The sequence below is a fragment of the Muscardinus avellanarius genome, assembly GCF_963383645.1.
Source record: "Muscardinus avellanarius genome assembly, chromosome: 7".
Taxonomy (NCBI): domain Eukaryota; kingdom Metazoa; phylum Chordata; class Mammalia; order Rodentia; family Gliridae; genus Muscardinus; species Muscardinus avellanarius.
The window spans coordinates 37,381,196-37,398,601 of record NC_137793.1 but is presented as its reverse complement, the minus strand read 5'-3'; the positions used below and the strand labels follow the sequence as shown (position 1 = coordinate 37,398,601).

Below are 17,406 nucleotides of genomic sequence, written 5' to 3'. Positions count from 1 at the left end.
ACAAAACAGACTGGAGGAAATAGGAAGTAGAATCATAACTCACTGACACTAGGGAGGAGGGGAAAAAGGATAGACATAGCACAGCAGCTTAAGCCGTATAACAACTTAGGTTCTTTAGAATCATAATGCAAAAGCAATTGTTTAATTATCACCTAGTAGCCAAGTTGTAGCTCTTTAACACTTTGTTGACAAGGATTTGATTATAGGGGCCCTTAAATATTTTAAAGACAAGAATATGTATTGGAAATCAAGTGTGGATTGAAGAGAGAAATGCTATTCTACCATTCTGGGAGTACTTCCAAAGCAGACCTTCCCTTGTTGGAGATGAAACAGCCATTTATGGCCTATCCTAAATGACTAAGTATTTACTTCTTGCTCAGATAGCTTCCCTAGGAACACTTCCTTTGGTATGAGTAACTTGGATTTACTGCCGGGCAACATCTCCCATCCAACACCCACACTGCTTCTTGGCTTGGTCCTCACCAGCAGGTGTTCATAAGCAACATTTTGTTTTGCTTCTAATAAGAGTACAGGCTCTGAAAAACATGGGCTGACTATATCATGCATTAAAACTTTCACTTACAAGCGCTCTGAAAGGGAAGAAATTAAACCGTGCAATCTCAAGGATGAGTGACACACAAAAAAGCCTTTTGTCTCAATCATGTAAAATCACATCTATGTTTCCCATTAAAGGAGAGGCATTCAGGTCCTGGGCAAGGCCAAAATAGATATAGTCTCTCTCGGTCCATGGCAGTATATTCTCTGGGACCCTGTTAAGGCCGTCTTTGTGGGCTTTGGAAGGTATTGTAGTGATACTGCCTGCTGATAGCAGAATTTGAGAATGATGTCCTTGACAAGTATCTTACAGGTGTTTACCAAGTAGGTGACACCATTTAGACTACCAGTCACTGAGCTGTGGTGCTTATCTATGCTTGTCAGTGAACAATGACTACAACAAGCCATGTTCAATCACAGGTTTTAGCAGAGCTAATTACAGCAGTCGCATGTAGGAAGAATTCCAGCAGCCACTTTTAAGGGACTTGCATCACAGGTTAAAACGGGGGCTTTGATGGTAAGCAGTGAAAACAGGCCCATTGAAGGGATCTTTAAACAGCAGTTCTCAGCAACTCTGAACATGGGTCCATTGCCATCCATAGTTGGCAAGGGATTGTGTCTAAAGAGAAGCACCAAAGGGAGAAGAAGGAAAGGGATGCTTAGAGCCAGAGGGGTAAATGTTTTGGATTAAATAAAAGCCGAAGTGATATTTGGACTTTTTGACTCATAGAGCTCATTTCTCCTTTCTAGTCCTCACTGTCCTCATCTTGAAAATAAGGATAATGATTCCTACCCTATTCATATCATGGAATCACTAAAACAGTGACATAAAGTACATATTTAAAAAATAAAAGTTGGGGGAAAATAGAAAATATTATACAATTTTATATAGTGCAACTGTTATTTCTTTTTTATTTCACATTTTACTTATAAATGATGAAAGAGAGCAACAACAAAAACTATTGGTACTGTGGTAGAATCACAAAATTCATTTTCTGATACCTCTGAGTAGTTCCATGGTTTGTTCATCACTATCATTTGGATCTGGAATGTCCCCCCAAAGCCCCACATATTAAAGTGTTGGTCTCAGCCGGGTGTGGTGGCGCATGCTTGTAATCCCAGCATTCAGGAGGCTGAGACCCGAGGATCGCGGTTCGTGGACAGCCTCAGCTACTTAGTGGGGCCCTCTGCAACTCAGTGAGACCCGGTTTCAAAATAAAGAATAAAAAATAGGGCAGGGGCTGTAGCTTGGAGGTCGAATGCCCCTGGGTTCCATCCCTAGACCCACAAAAAAAAAAAAAGTGTTGGTCTCCAACCCATTGCACTACTGAGAGGTGGTGGAACCTTTAAGAGGTGGGGTTGAGTGAGAGGAAGTTAGGCCATTGGGGAGCATGCTATTGAAGGAGATATTGGGATTCCAGCCCCTTCCTGTCTCTTTTTGCTTCCTGGATGCTGTGAGGCAGGCATCGTCCTCTGCCATGCACTCCCCACCATGATGTGCTGTCTTATTACAGCCCTGAAAGCAACAGGAGCAACTAACCATAGGTTGAAACCTTCAAAACTGTGAGCCAAAATAAACCTTTCCTTTCTTAATTATTTCAGGAATTTTGTTACAGTACTAGAAAGCTGGCTAGCACATTCATCTTCAGATTTGCCTCTCCCTCCTCAGTTTTTTCTGAGCACCCATTCTAGTGTAAACTCATCTCTAGTACGAGGGATGGAGGAAGCCCCAAGAAATAGGCCAAACTCCTGTATTCATCTAGTCTCCTGTCTTTGTGTCTCCTGCTACAGCCTATACCTTAAAGGTCTCATCTCTTTTCTCTCTGAGACATCTGACTTGGGGCAGTGCTGGCCCCTGTAAAAGTATTGTCATATTGGGACTTCAGAGGACCCCTCCAGAACAGAATAAAAATAATCCATAACGATATATGTGAACATGTCTTAATCTGTGTCTATAACTACATTCTTGTTCCACTGAAAATCACAGTACACTTCTAACCAAGCAAGGCACGTCCACTTATCTGATGGTGCTGTCAGTGATAGAAAGGGATCATATTATGGATTTGGCAGGGAGGAAAAAGAAGATTTATTTCCAAGGTTCAAAGATTTATCTTTTTCAGATATGCAAAGGCCAGTCAGAGCATTAAAAAAATCAATGAACATTTCCATTGACATGTACATGTATGAAATTATCAATCCTAATTTCAATATCATATATTGGGAAGGGGAGGTAGTGTGGATGGCACCAGGGGAAAGCTATCTCACAAGTGCTATGTGTATGCACATCACTATTACTCTGAATTTCATTATGCTATGAGACTACAATGAACCAATAAAAGTACATTTAAAAATAGAAATGATGGGTGATCATGTTGTATGAACAGAAGGAGCCATTCCTGACTTCAAAATAATATGAAGAATAATAATGAATAATAATGAAGACTTATAAGAATCCCAAAATCCATGCTTTAAAAAAGATAACGATAATAACATGCCAGCAGGGCTATCAGACCCTCAACTGCCCCCTTACAGTGAGGCAATGCCTCTATTTAAATGAACATCTTATGTTGACTGTTTAAATTTCCCCCTTTATCTTGTCTCTGCCCCATCATTTAGTTTTTTTCAATGTTTAGCATAACTAAAAAGTCTAAGTAGAGGATTGCACATAATTATAGGCTTTGCACCAGTGGCAAAGTGCTGTTTCTTCCTAAGTATTTGTAATTGTCTGTTCTACTCTTCCTTCCTCTGGACAATTTTGTGAGAATGACAGCACTGTCCTTTATTTCTCTTGAAGGCATCCTTTCACCTCACTTTTTGTTCAGTTTATAACACACATCAAGAAGTACAATATTGCATTTTACATGAATGAGTTCATATGTAAATAGAAAACATATATAAATTAAGTTCTATCTGTTACAGTTATATGTTAAGGTGAGGATATTTAAAAGACTAACTTGAAGACCATGACTAACCTGGACGTGCTGGCCTGTACCCGCCAGCTGAGAGGTTGACTTATGCTGTTAGGTGAGAACTCAGTGGCATCCTTTGCTCTCTCAATCTTTCCTTTATTACTGGCTTAGAGATATCTGACATTGCTAAAACCACTAACTTGAAAATGCTTCATAGAGCAGGCTCCTTGCCAAATACACGGATCTTGCTAGTTTGCAAGACAGGAAGTGTCATGCAGAACAAAAGACTGATGGTAGAAGCCAGCAGTCACAATGGGAATAAATCCTGAAATCTGTGGTTTCTGAATGTCTTAATCTCCTTCAATCTTAAGAGTGAGATTGGTTTTATTTTGAAGATAATTTTACAAGGAAAACATAGGGCAAGGTGAGTGAAATCCTCAACCTTAGCTCCTCTGGCAGTCATTTCCCTCTTTATTGCCCAGATTATGAATCAATGTACATATTCTCTTCTTAGCACTGAATTCACAACAAAGTTCATGTGACAGCACCTTACTTACCTTGTGGAAGAATATGTTTGTTCTGAATAAAGTAGTTAACCTAGTCCTATAATGCAACTGTGCATTTTTAACCCATTTTTGAGGGAAGTGTTTTATCCCCTGCCTTAGTGGCTAGGGCAGTTTGGCCTTGTTGTGAGGACTTGGAATGGTGGCTGAGGTCTTCTGTACAATGCAGTCCTACACTAAAGTTGTTAGGGTTTCTAGGGGAAGTCAGGTCATGTTGGTGCATTGTGAGTGTCACAACAAGGCCACAGATTCAACTCACCTTTACCTTGTATCATCTCTACTTCCAAATATTCTTGAATCATTAAGTTTCTATTGATATTTGGCCTACCCTGTTTCTAAGGATAGAATGTTTTCCATCGGAGCTGGGTGTGGTAGCACACACTTGTAATCCCAATACTTAGGAAGCTGATCCAGGAGGATCACAGGTTTGCAGTCAGCCTCAGCTATTTAGTGAGGCCCTCTACAACTTAGTGATACCCTGCCTCAAAATAAAGAATAAAAACTAGAGCTGTGGGTGCAGCTTGCAGATAGAATATCCCTGGTGTCCCTGGGTTCCATTCCCAGTACTTAAAAAAAAAGAATGTTTTTCATCAGAAATCGTTCAAATAACCCATTTGAACATGAGGAAGGGATGCTCTGGACTCAGAATGGGCATATGGCTGGATTTTTTTCTTATACTTTTTAATTTATTGGCTAAATAATTTATTTATAATAAATTTATAATAAATAGCAACAAATTTATAATAAATTTATTTATAATAAATTATATTATAATTTATTGGCTAAATAATTTATTTATTGGCTAAATAATAATTTATTTTATTGGCTAAATAATTATTTATTGTGTGCTGCTGTTCTCTATCTTTTTTATACTTTCCTCCTTTCTTGAAGACCTGAAGATTAGTGTACACCTTCTAGGTTTTGGAATTCAGAAGTTCAGCTGCACTGGTAGTCTTTTTTGTTTTTGCAGCGCTCGCTCGCTCGCTCGCTCTCTCTCTCTCTCTCTCTCTCTCTTTTTTTGTATTCTTTATTTTGAAACAGAGTCTCACCGAGTTCCAAAGGGCCTCACTAAGTAGCTGAGGCTGTCTTCAAACCACAATCCTCCTGTCTCAGCCTCCCAAATGCTAGGATTACAAGCGTGTACCACCACACCTGGCTTGCAGCCATCTTTTTTGAACCTGAGAGGGGTAGCAAAATGCAAAACATCAGTGCCTAACCTGGACTGATTACACGAGGTCATTCTGTGTTGGCTCTGCTTTCATGATTGTTTCTGTCAATGGGAAGAGAAAAGATCTGTTGTAGGTGTAGGATTTGGGGTTACATTATCAAAGTGTTCTCGTCTTAGTGATGAACAGATGCCATGGACCCAATGCCTGTGTCTGTGGATTAAGATGATTTTCTCTCCAGTGTTAGGGTTGCCCTGGAGGCCCCTGGATTTAGCTGCCCAGGGTGCTTATCTCTTCTAAAATAGGCTGAAGGTTATGGTTGCTCATTCTGGTACTACTGTGGGGAGCCATTAAGGCTTTCCCCTAGATTATTGTTTCTGACTCAGCTGACTGTCCTTCACCCAGAGTCAACAAGGTTTGGGGTTATGGAAAGTTCAAAAGGGTCTGAGAGAAGATCAGGTGGTGATGGCACGAGGGTATTGATTATTCTACCTGTAATGTATGTGCTTTGGATCGGTCTGTATTGTATTCCGGTGGTGATAGCAGAAGAATGTTGATTGACCTGTAGCTGTGTATAAATACCTCTGGAAAAACAAACCCAGCGTTGGTGTCGGCACAATAAAGATGAGATTGACCCAGAAGTAGGCATCGGCCAGGAGCGTCAGCGCAATAGAGAATACTGACCCAGGCATAGTCGTCGACCCATAGGAAATATTGACCCAGAAACAGGGGTCGGCCAGTAGAGATAGTAGGCTGGTGAAATTCTTCATCCTCACGCCTCTCTTCAGAACCCGTACTCTTGCCGGCTGGCTCCGGCATACTACCCAACATTATTGAGCTTTAAATAATTATATCAAGTCTTAGATGTTTCTCTGCTTTTTTATTTTTTATTTGAGGGTCAAATGAGATCTCTTATGAAAACTTAGTTTTCTTTTGCTGCTATAACAAATTACCACAATTTTGCTGGCTTGAAACAGTACAAATTTATTCTCATAGTTTTTTGGGATCCATCTCAAAACCTTTAACTTTCACAACTGCAAAGTGTCTTTTCTTTTCTTTTCTTTTTTTTTTTTTTTTTTTTGGTGGTACTGGGGGTGGAACCCAGAGGCTTTCTACCTCCAGGCTATACTCCCAGACCTATTTTATATTTTATCTGGAAACAGGGTCTCACTAAGTTGCTGAGAACCTCACTAAGTAGCTGAGGCTGTCTTCGAACCTGTGCGATCCTCCTGTCTCAGCCTCCGAAGCGCTGGGATTACAAGCGTGAGCCACTATGCTCAGCTTGCAAAGTTTCTTTAACATATAAATAACATTCACAAGGACCAGGGATTAGGACCTGTGTATCTTTGGGGACTATTATTTAGCTGACAGAAGTACTAATTTACTATTTTCCAATACAGTGTCTTTTTACAGTCCTTATCTTAACTCTCATGAAATTAGAGGCTATCAGTTACTTGAGGAAAAGCTCTTTTCCTGACTTTCAAGATACGATTATTTTCAATCGATGTGATATCTTGTCTCTTTCTAGAATACAAGCCTCTGAGAGTAGGAACTCTGGTTATCTTGCTTGTTGTTCTACTCCAGTGCTCAGCATAGTGTCTGGCACTATCAAATCACCCAAGTCATCATATAATAGAAATTGAATGAGTTTCTCCCATTCCTACTTCTGTTACCTCTCATTCTCATTTCCTTCCCTGGCACCTTCTATTCTCATTGGTCAAGAGTAGTATTCCCCAGGGTGTAGTATTAGCCTGACCCCTCTCTAAGATTCAGATAAATGCAATTCCAACCATATTCTATGGGCTCTCAAATCTGCACCTCAAGCTTAGACCCCTGTTTTGCATTTCCAACTTGTGGGCCCTGGATGTCTCACAGCCTGGCAAATCCACCATGTCTAGCCTTTCTCATCCAACAAGCACAGCCTAAAATTAACTTTATTTTTCTTTTATACTTTGTCTCAGTAAGTACCAGATTTTATCCAATATCCAATAGAAACCCCAGACCCTCATAATTTCTGTTTTCCCCTCCACCACCATTTTACCCCCATCCAGTCAGCCATGAACTGAAATACTTCTGTGTGTGTGTGTGTGTGTGTGTGTGTGTGTGTGTGTGTGTGTGTTGCTAGGGATGGAACCCAGGGGCATTGTATCTCTGAGCTATACCCCTGGCCCTAGTTTTTAGTATTTTATTTTATTTATTTTTTTTGTGTGTGTGTGGTACTGGGGGTGGAACTCAGGGGCTTTTCTACCTCCAGGCTGTACTCCCAGATCTATTTTATACTTTATTTGGAAACAGGGTCTCACTAAGGTGCAGAGAGCCTCACTAAGTAACAGGCTGGCTTCAAACCTGTGCGATCCTCCTGTCTCAGCCTCTCCAGTGCTGGGATTACAAGTGTGAGCCACCACGCCCCTCTGAACTGCAATACTTCTGATATTCCTTTCTGATTTTCTGGTTTAAGACTTCATTATTCCCATGATATAGCACATAAATGAACTTACCACATTTCCTCTTCTCTTGAATGTTAGGATGACACACTCTTAACATTTTTGGATGGGTGCCAGAGTTACTGATCATTGCCTATCCTGCTTCCAATTACTGATTAATGCTAAGTGACCATGATTTGTATACAATATGATCTTGGCCCCTATAGCCAATTGGCCCAGGAATTGGTATCTGTCCCAAAGGTGCCTTCTTCTATAGGTTTGGTCAGACAGTTTATAACCTAGGTAGCTGGTTGTAAAGTACAAGCTGAGTAAGGTTCTCCTTTTGGGATTAGAGAAGCTGTTCAGAGCACTATATTGCTGAACAGAATGCTCAGAAGCAATGATAGGCACAAGCAGGCTGCAGTTATGAAGAAGCAGACACTATGTGTAAGAGGGGAGTTGCTGAGTCCAGAGAGAACAGGAAAAGAAATTGAGGCATTGTGAGAAGGAAGTCTCAAAAATAAATAAATTAAAACAAGGATGTCTCAGTTTTCTATGGTTCTTTAGCTGTAATTCCTGAAGCCTTGTCATATTGTGGTTTCTATTGTCAGATGTCCATGATATTGTAGCATTACTAAAACAAGAGAAAGTAAAAAACCCTAGTCTGACCCCGTGTTTCCTGCATTAAACTCACCAAATAGCTATGTGTTCCAGTAAGCCCTTGTAATGTTAAGATGAGACATCTGGAAGAAAGAGCAATGTGACTGCTCTAAGGGCAGCATTATGAAGTCCCAAACGCAGTGTCTATTCCAGTCCTTCTTTAAGCATTAGCTTAAAGGGGCGGGGATGGAGGGAGGGAGGAAGAGTGAATCGCTTTCCTTTGGGGCAGGGGTTGGATGATGGTCTTCTGGTTTCAAAATTTATCTCTACATAAAAACAAATCAATCCCTGCAAATATAATTTCAGGAAGGAAAAACAATTGCTGCTACAACTATGACATCAAAATGGTTGTAATAAGCCGGGCGTGGTGGCGCACGCTTGTAATCCCCGCACTTGGGAGGCAGAGACAGGAGGATCACGCAAGTTCGAAGCCAGCTGCGTGCGCTGGCTTAGGAGACCCTGTTTCCAAATAAAAATGTAAAAATAGGTCTGGGAGTGTAGCCCGGAAGTAGAAGGGCTTCCAGGAACCCCAGTACCACCCCCCCCAAAAAAATGGTTGTAATAAATAACATTTTCTGATACTTGTCAATAGTAGAGGGATAATCAACCAACCTTTTATATGCCATGTTGATACATATCTGCCTTTCATTTTTGCCAGTTATTGGGACCAGAGGGAATGTTGAAGAGCTCTAGGATTCTTAGTCACATTACCACATTCCTCTCTCAAATAAGCAGCAGTAAATTTATTGAAGATTTATATTTAAAAATAGGCATATGTAATCAATAATCTAAATATGAGTTACATTCAGAAAGCATTTTTATTTAGATTTCCCCCTTTTCATATAAAATGTATTTAATGAAAGACTTTCTTATTCTGCTTAAGCCAGCCAACCAACTAATCAGTCAGCTTTAAGGAGTCTTTTTGGCATTCTCAGGCAACAGGAGTTGTCCCACAGTCACTTTTAATTGTTTAGTTCATCTGATTTTGTCATAATAAAAACTTAGGACATGATTGAAAGTTAAGTCTTATCTGAAAGGAAGGTCTTTCTCTCCTTGCCTCAGGTAGCTTCTGATCCTTCTAGGGTAGGGATGGAAGAAGGTAAGAGAAATGGGGAGGCTGGGAATGTTCGTATTAGAATGCTGAAGCTGTAAGCTGTCCTGCTTTTCAGGACCTGGAAAATATTTAAAGCAGACCATATTTTACAGAGTGTATGGAGGGTTCTTGGGAGATTGTAGCCATTATCAATGGTAACTGCTATTTCCTTTGGACAAATGCTTTCTCCAGTGCAGTGGCCTGCTTAGTCCATAGAAGACCTGTGTTCTCTTTCTTCTCTTCTGAGGCATGCTTACACCAACAAAGCCTCACACCAGCCCTCTTTCACACCTGGCCCATGTCTGGCCCATGAGAACACACACACATCCACTCAATCAATCTCAATCTCTCTCTCTCTCTCTCTTTTTTCCTAGACCAACTTGGACCAAGAGCAGTTACTTTCACTGTAGTGAGGGCGCTTGCTAACCATCTTTCATATGATTGCCCAAGACAAAGTTAGACCCCTATGTCCTTCCTACCCAGGGACATGTATCCAGCTTTCTGATGAGTCCTACTTGTGTCCCTTTCTCTTGATATTAGGTGATTCCCAACCTTTGCTTTGGTAAGAACTAAGTAAGAACGTACTTTCTAAAAAAAAAAAAAAAAAAAAAAAGAAAAAGAGAAAGAAAAAGAAAAAGAAAAAAACCCTTTCAATATCCCTTCCCCAATCTTATTTCTTACAATGTAGCATCTATTATTTCTTCGTGCCTTAGCCAATACTTTAGTTTGAACATCCTCTAGGTAAATCCTGGGATTAATTTTGTTTGTTTGAAAAAAATTCCAGCTGATAGGCCAGAAGAATGATCAGTAATCCTAGGACACAGGGGTCACATGACTTTCACTCTACCTGGCAAAGGCTGGAGACATGAGTGGAGATCTTACCTACAGCACTTCTGGTTGTATTGAGGGGGTGAAAGTTCTGCAGGACTACAACAGGAACCTGTGGCTTAGCACACCAAAGGACAGGAAGGACTGCAACAGACAAGTAAGGTCAGATACCTCTGAGGAATTAGGAGCCAGGAGGGCTCACTCTGGATGAAGGCAGGAAGCAAGGGAGGGCACTGCTGCTGGGAGAACACATTAGCTGAGGAGGTCCGCAGTGTGGAGCCCAATCCTTCTTGCCAGTCTCACCTTCACTCCTACCCCCCTCACTTCCACCACCACAGCCACCTGCCATGTCCTTCCACAGCCTCCAAGCTTAATTATGCTCTTCCCTCAGGATGGAATACTCTCCTCACTCCAAGACTTCTGTTCAATCAAGACCTAGCTAGTTTAGTCTAGTTTTCTGTGAAGCCTTCTTGCTACTTTCCTTAGCCAGATGTGGCACCATATCACATGTCTCAGTTCTAGCCATCAGTACTGTGTTGTGGGGCTTTATTTACTTGCTTCTCCCTGTTCCCTAAGAGACAGGGAGTGTCTCAGAGACGAGGGTCGTGCCTCATTCATGTTTGTGCTCTCACCACCTACCACTGTGCTTCAGTGTCATAGAACTTGTACAGCAAGTCATCACACAATCATTAAATTCCTGGACATCAGAAGTCTAGGCATGGTGTGGGTGGATTCTCTGATCAGAGCCTCACTGGGCTGAAATTAAGATGCTGGCCAGGACAGTAGTTCTCATCTGGGGCTCAGAGTCCTTTTCTAAGCTGATTATTGGAAGAATTCACTTCCTTGAAACTGCAGAATTGATATCCTCATTCTCATACTGGCTGCTGTTTAAGAACAATCCAGTTCCTAGAGGCTACTTAGTTTCTTACCGTGTGGCCCTATGAGACAATTTATAACAGGGATATTTTCTTGCTTCCAGGCTAGCTGGACCACATCTTTCTGTTTTCCTTTCCAAAACCACTCAGACAGTACTTTCTGCTTTTAAATGGCTCACTTAATTAGATCAGGCCCACTCAGGGTAATCTCCCATTTACCAAATAATGTAACATAATCACAGCAGAGATATTCCCACCTATACTCAAATGGGAGGGAATTATACAAGGGTGAAGATCATTGGGATTATTGGACTTTTGCCTACCACAGGGTTCAAAAATATTTAGAGTATAAAATAAGATGTTTCAGAAATTTATCAGTTATAAACACTACTAATTAATTGTAAGGTTTTTTTTCTATTGTCAATTTGGAGGGTTTAAGTTGGTTACGGATTTAATCAGGATCCAGAATGGCAAGAGATACTGTATTTGAAATAATAGAAGGAGGCCCCTACAGAAAGGGAGTCCAGGGAATACTGGAAACTCAGGGTTGGGGGCAAGATCTGGCTGAATAGCTGACTAGGTTACCTTGGGCTAAGTCCCTGATACTCTCTGAATTTTAGATTCTCCCTCATATATAAAATGAGGACAATGTCTAATATTGGCTAGCGGTAGCATTCTATAATTTCTAAGACTAAATCATACTGATCAAATTAAAATCTAGTGGCTTATAATAGCCAAGTTCATACAAATAGTTCATAAGAAAATTTCATTATAGGTGGAATTTCAGTGATGTGATTTTAAGAGGAAAAGGCAGTTTTGTTTTAAGTGAGTCCATTCCTATATTAGATGAATCTAAATATAAATAAATGTATAAAACTACATTTTAATACTTTATATAGAATGGCAAAGAGTATATTTTGTATTTAGATGACATATATCTGTTGTTATGATTAAATTTCCCCCAACATATTAAAATGTGATAAAAACTACTACTGTCTTATAGTAAGTCAAATTAACTTAATTGACAATAATTGAATAACTATAATAGGCAGTCCTCAATATTACAAATCAATTCACTGACTACATGCAAAGCATGCTGAGATTCTTATATATATTTGGGAGTTTAGTCTTTCTTTTGTCTTTCTGAAATGAAGCCTCTTTGGCTAGGATAATTATTCTCTTCTACCCAACAAAAATGAACTCTAATTTTAAACAGGTATTATTAAATCCCACTGAAATAGGCTTCATGCAGATGTATTCGTTAAAACATTCCTTTATTGACTGTGCACAGTTATTAACAATTCACATTTCACTTTATCTACTGAGTGGAAGAGCATTTATTCTTTCATTAAAAAGGTAAGCCCTCCAGGGCAGAAGCAGGAATGCAGAGCCTTCTTCCTTATAAATGGCACTGTCCAGTGTGTAATGCTTCCATATTAATACAAAATGGAAAAAACAAGAAAGACAAATGGACTTCTTCCTTCCATCATCTCCCTCCCTGCCAATACAGGCCTCTTATTTTATAAAACGCCTGTAATAAACAGTTCACATGTAGTACTTCCATCAACCAGAGGAAGAATGGTAATATTTATGTGGTGCCACTGAGTTCAGAACATCCCTAGGGGTTTGTGTAAGTAGCAGAAGGAATACCAGGCCATGGTTGTTTCTTCAGGAAGACGCCTTATGGACAGAGAGGGTGGAAAATACTGAGGGCATTAGTCAGCCTCCAGCACCTTGGTGTTCGAGTTTCAGAAGCTGTTTTTCAAGTTTTGAGGTGTTCACACGATGCATCATCAGAAACTGGCCATTCAAATGAAAGACAGGAATGTCAAATTTATACCTTTCATACCAAGCAGAGTTTTCTGGAAGTGTGATGTCCACCTCCTGTAAAATAAACTGAAGCACAGGTGGTCTAAAGCTCTGCATTTTAAAGACAAGGGAGGAAAAAGCAACTGTAGTCATAAACTGATCTCCATTTTTTCTTTTTAGTGTTGAGAGGTTTTTGTTGTGGTTTTAGGTCCACAGTGATCTACTGCCCCTGATTTCCAGAACTTGTCTGGTTTCATTACACTGCATTCCCTACCTCCGGACTGCTTCTGTTACACCTGCTACCTTCAGCATCAGGGCTCTATTCAGTTCCCAATGAAATAAAACATTGTCCCAGCTGGGAAACTGCTTTAGAATCAGGACAGAAGTGTTTTGTTTGTAAGAATGGCAAAAGTATGATGGCTTGCTACATGAAAACACTTCCATGGTAGTTACAAAATAAGATAAAAGGAATGGGAACAAAAGTTTAAAGAAAGCATGAATATTGCACCTGCTAGTTAACTTTGACTCATATTAAGAGTCAGAGTAAGAAAATCAGTACTGTTCAGAGAAAAACACTTAGAGGTAATGAGTTTTATGGAAATCAGCACTAAACTCTTTCTCTGAAGAATAGAAAGAAAATTTAAATGAAAAATCATTTAATCTCTTTTCCTAAAGAAAGAATCCAGGCAGATATTTTATATCACATAGAATATCCATTCCACATACATAAAAGCCACGCAGTATTATATTACCCTATTTTTATAAGGCTTGAGTACTTCCTTGGCTTCATCACAAAGAGGACACGGATCCTGCAGGAAGTAAAAAAAATTTAAGCTGTTAAACCCTAAGAATGGTATTTGACCTAACCGAAAAACCCACAAGCAGCAGATTATATTTACTTTAGAGGACAGTTTTCTACCAAGTTAATTATACTGCTTTATTTTCAAAGCAAAACAGACTCTTATAAATAGCTACTACTTCATAATAAATGGGCTATCTGTACTTTTTGGTTGTTTTGATTTTTCTCATATACATATATACACATATACATACATAGCCACACACATATAGTGTGTGTGTGTGTATAATCAAGTTAGAGGTTGTCACTGATCTACCTACCTCAGGGCTTTGTCCTTCCTGAAGTACTTTCATGGCCTCATACAGAGGCCCAGCTGCCACCACCACCAGAATGGCCTACAGTTTGTTCTGACTGGAAGGCACTGAGCCTCACTAGCCTGTTTTCCCCACTAGTCCACTGAAATAATCCTCTAAGGACAGAGTTAGACAGTGATTATCCCATCTTTAAAAAGAAAAAAAGAAACACAAAGCTTCTATTCATGTCAGGTGATGAGTGCACCAATTCATATTATTTTGCCTGTTTTCTTACACTACTAGTGTCAGCAACAGGTATCCTAATGTTAATGCTCCACCTGAAGAGCAAGGAAGTTTTAGTGTCCAATGTTGTTTGTATTCTTAAAGCATCCTGGGAGAAGTCTGTCAACACTGGATCACTGGCAGGTCTTAAAAGAATTCTCAGCCATTAGTCCAAAAAAGGGACTAGCTATAGGTTATTTTGCATGAACTCAAAATAGTTCAACATTACCGATGCTTAAATAAAACCTGCGTTTAACATTTAGGAAGAGATGAGCTATTATGTTAAATAAAAGGCCCTTATACTAGCTTAATTCAAGGCATGTTTTGAAATGGATTGAGATATTTCTAGGTCTTTTTGGCCCTAATTTCCTAGGTTAGACAATTAGGCTCATCAAGTTGTTATTGACAATAAATAGACTATGGGTAGTTTGTCATAGTTTAAGATAATCATGCTGAAATTTTCAGAAAAAAAGTCAAAAAGTCAACATAGAATCTTAAAAGCAAAATATGAACACAATAATTTACAGAAGTTGGTCTTTTTTTTTTTTCAGTACTAGGGATGGAACCCAGGGGCATTATACCTCCAAGCTACACCCCAGCCCTATTTTTTTATTCTTTATTTTGAAACAAGGTCTCACTGAGTGGCAAAGGGTCTCACTAAGTAGTTGAGGCTCTCCTCGAACCATGATCCTCCTGTCTCAGTCTCCCAAATGCTGGGATTACAAGTGTGCACCACCATGCCCGGCCAGAAGCTGGTACTTTTGTAAAAATGCACTAAAATTTTTTATATTAAAAATTTTTAAAGATGTCTTATTATGTCCCTCACAGGGTTCAGTATACATATTATGTTGAACAGAATGTTGTTTTTTTTTTGTGTGTGTGGTGCTAGGGAGTGAACCCAGGTGCACCCCCAGCCCTATTTTTTATTCTTTATTTTGAAACAGGATCTCACTGAGTTGCAAAAGGCCTCATTAAGTAGCTGAGGCTGTCAGCAAACTACGATCCTCCTGTCTCAGCCTCCCGAATGCTGGGATTACAAGTGTGTGCCACCATGCTCGGCTGTTTTTTTTTTTTTTTTTTTAAAAAACAAATGTTTTTGGCTATCTCAACTACTGCCAAACACAATAGTAGGTCAAGTGAGGGCAACTAGCCTTAAAACTTGATTTTATTGTAGAGATTAATTCTCATATGCATTTCCATCATAGACTTTTAGATGATGAAATAGTTTTGGCTCTATAATTTCCAAAAGTGTAATATATATTCATAGGTATGAAAAGTAGTTTAAATTTCTCAACAAGAAAATCATTTTAAAATATTACTTAAACTTTTATTAGGTAACTGGCAGATTTTTTTTTAGATCTCTAAAATGCCTGAATTCTGAAAAATCTATTAAAGAGAACTTTGTTTGAATTGCAGTATTATTTATAGAAGTTACTGCACACTTTATTATAAATCGCACAAAGTGATGTAAACTAGCAAAAAGAAATCATTAGGGAAAAGCTCTTAAAAATTTTTAAATTACCTTTATGACTTACACGTAGTGTTAAAAATTAGAAAACAAGTACAATCAATTCTCATTATTTATGGATTTCGTGTGTGTGTGTGTGTGTGTGTGTGTGTGTGTGTGTGTGTGTCCACGCGCCCAGGGATTGAACCCAGGCACATTCTAACTCTGAGCTATGGCACCAGCCTTATTTTTTATTCTTTAGTTTGAGACAAAGTCTCACTAAATTGTAGAGGGCCTCACTAAGTAGCTGAGCCTGGCTGCTAACCTGCGATCCTCCTGTCTCAGACTCCCAAATACTGGGATTACAAGTAGGTGCCAACATGCCTGGCTTGGATTCTATATTATTAAATTTGCCTACTGCTAAAATTTATTTATAACCTTCAAGTCAGTACTCAAAGCACTTTTATGCTTCATGGACATACAACAAAGTGATAAAAACCTGAGTTGCCAGAAGCGCTTGTTATAAGTTGAGGACCAATAAGGTAGCATTTTGCCTTATTTCAGGTCTCAATCTGTAAACTTAAGTTAGTATCCTTTTCATGGTCTGGGTGGACAGTACCGTGTTTTTAGCTTTTCTGTATTCTGATTTAAAAACATAACCCCCAAGCATAGTGCTGAAATGATGTCTGGTGTTCCTAAGCATAAGAAGTCTGTAACATGCCTTATGGAGAAAATTTGTATGTTAGATAAGCTTCATTTAGGATTGAATTTAAAGTGCTGCTGGCCATGAGTTCAATGTCAATTAATCACTGATATATGTTAAGGCAACATTAAACAGAAATACATATAAAATAAGTTTATGTATTTGACTGGTTGACAAAAATACTGTGTTCACAGGCTAACTGGAATCTAACTCTATTTTCCCAAGAAGCCACGGTTTAGTATTTGGTAATTCAATGCACATCCATGATCATTTTATAGGATATGACTAACACAAACAACAAATGACTTATTTTTAAATTATAACATTTTAAAACACATTATAATTAGAGTTTGTTTTTTAATGTAAGGATCAGATGATCATTAAAACAATAATTTACCCTCTGATACCAGTGAGACAATGAGGTATCTGGAGAGGAAACAGTTACTGCTGGTGTGAGGAGAGGAAATGAGGAGCAAGCTTGAAGAGAGTTTATCCCATTGCTTTCTTTCTGGAAATATACAACTTTTTTGTAAATATACAACTTTCTTTATCCCCAAATTTTAATCTTTTATGTTTTTAACGTAGTAATTTTAGTTTTCCACTCTGTACCTTTGTGAATAAGGTCAGCACAGGCAGAGTTGTCTTAGAGGCAGAAAGACTTCTCACAAAGAGTCCAAAGGAAGATTTGGCAAGTTGTATGCTACTTCTATGAAACCAGAGCATCTTAAATCTGCCCAAAGAAAAATAAACCAGTAAACTTATGTGTCACAGACTTTGATTTTTACAATATAAACAGTAGGTTGCGAGCTTATGATGGAGTTTGAAGGCTTCAGAATTACTTCTTGGAGTTCAGAAATGTCAGAGAGGCCCAGATGTTTGGCAAGTCTCCACAATACCGCAACATTCACTGTATTCCAAACAAAACAGAATTTAGAATGGAAAAAAAATCCATATTTATGGATTAGCTGTGTGCCTAACACTTTGTTTTTGTAAAAACTACA

General features: G+C 39.1%; 1 protein-coding gene across 1 annotated transcript; it reads right to left on the bottom strand.

Moving 5' to 3' along the window:
- Window positions 1-12,791: 12,791 nt before the first annotated feature.
- On the bottom strand, window positions 12,792-17,128 carry LOC308264911 (glutaredoxin-like protein C5orf63 homolog; the record flags this gene model as incomplete). The annotated part of the gene is made up of 3 exons (XM_080698497.1): window positions 12,792-12,968; window positions 13,634-13,690; window positions 17,015-17,128. 3 exons carry the CDS (start codon window positions 17,126-17,128, stop codon window positions 12,792-12,794), a joined length of 348 nt encoding a protein of 115 aa, XP_080554623.1.
- Between the last annotated feature and the right edge of the window lie 278 nt (window positions 17,129-17,406).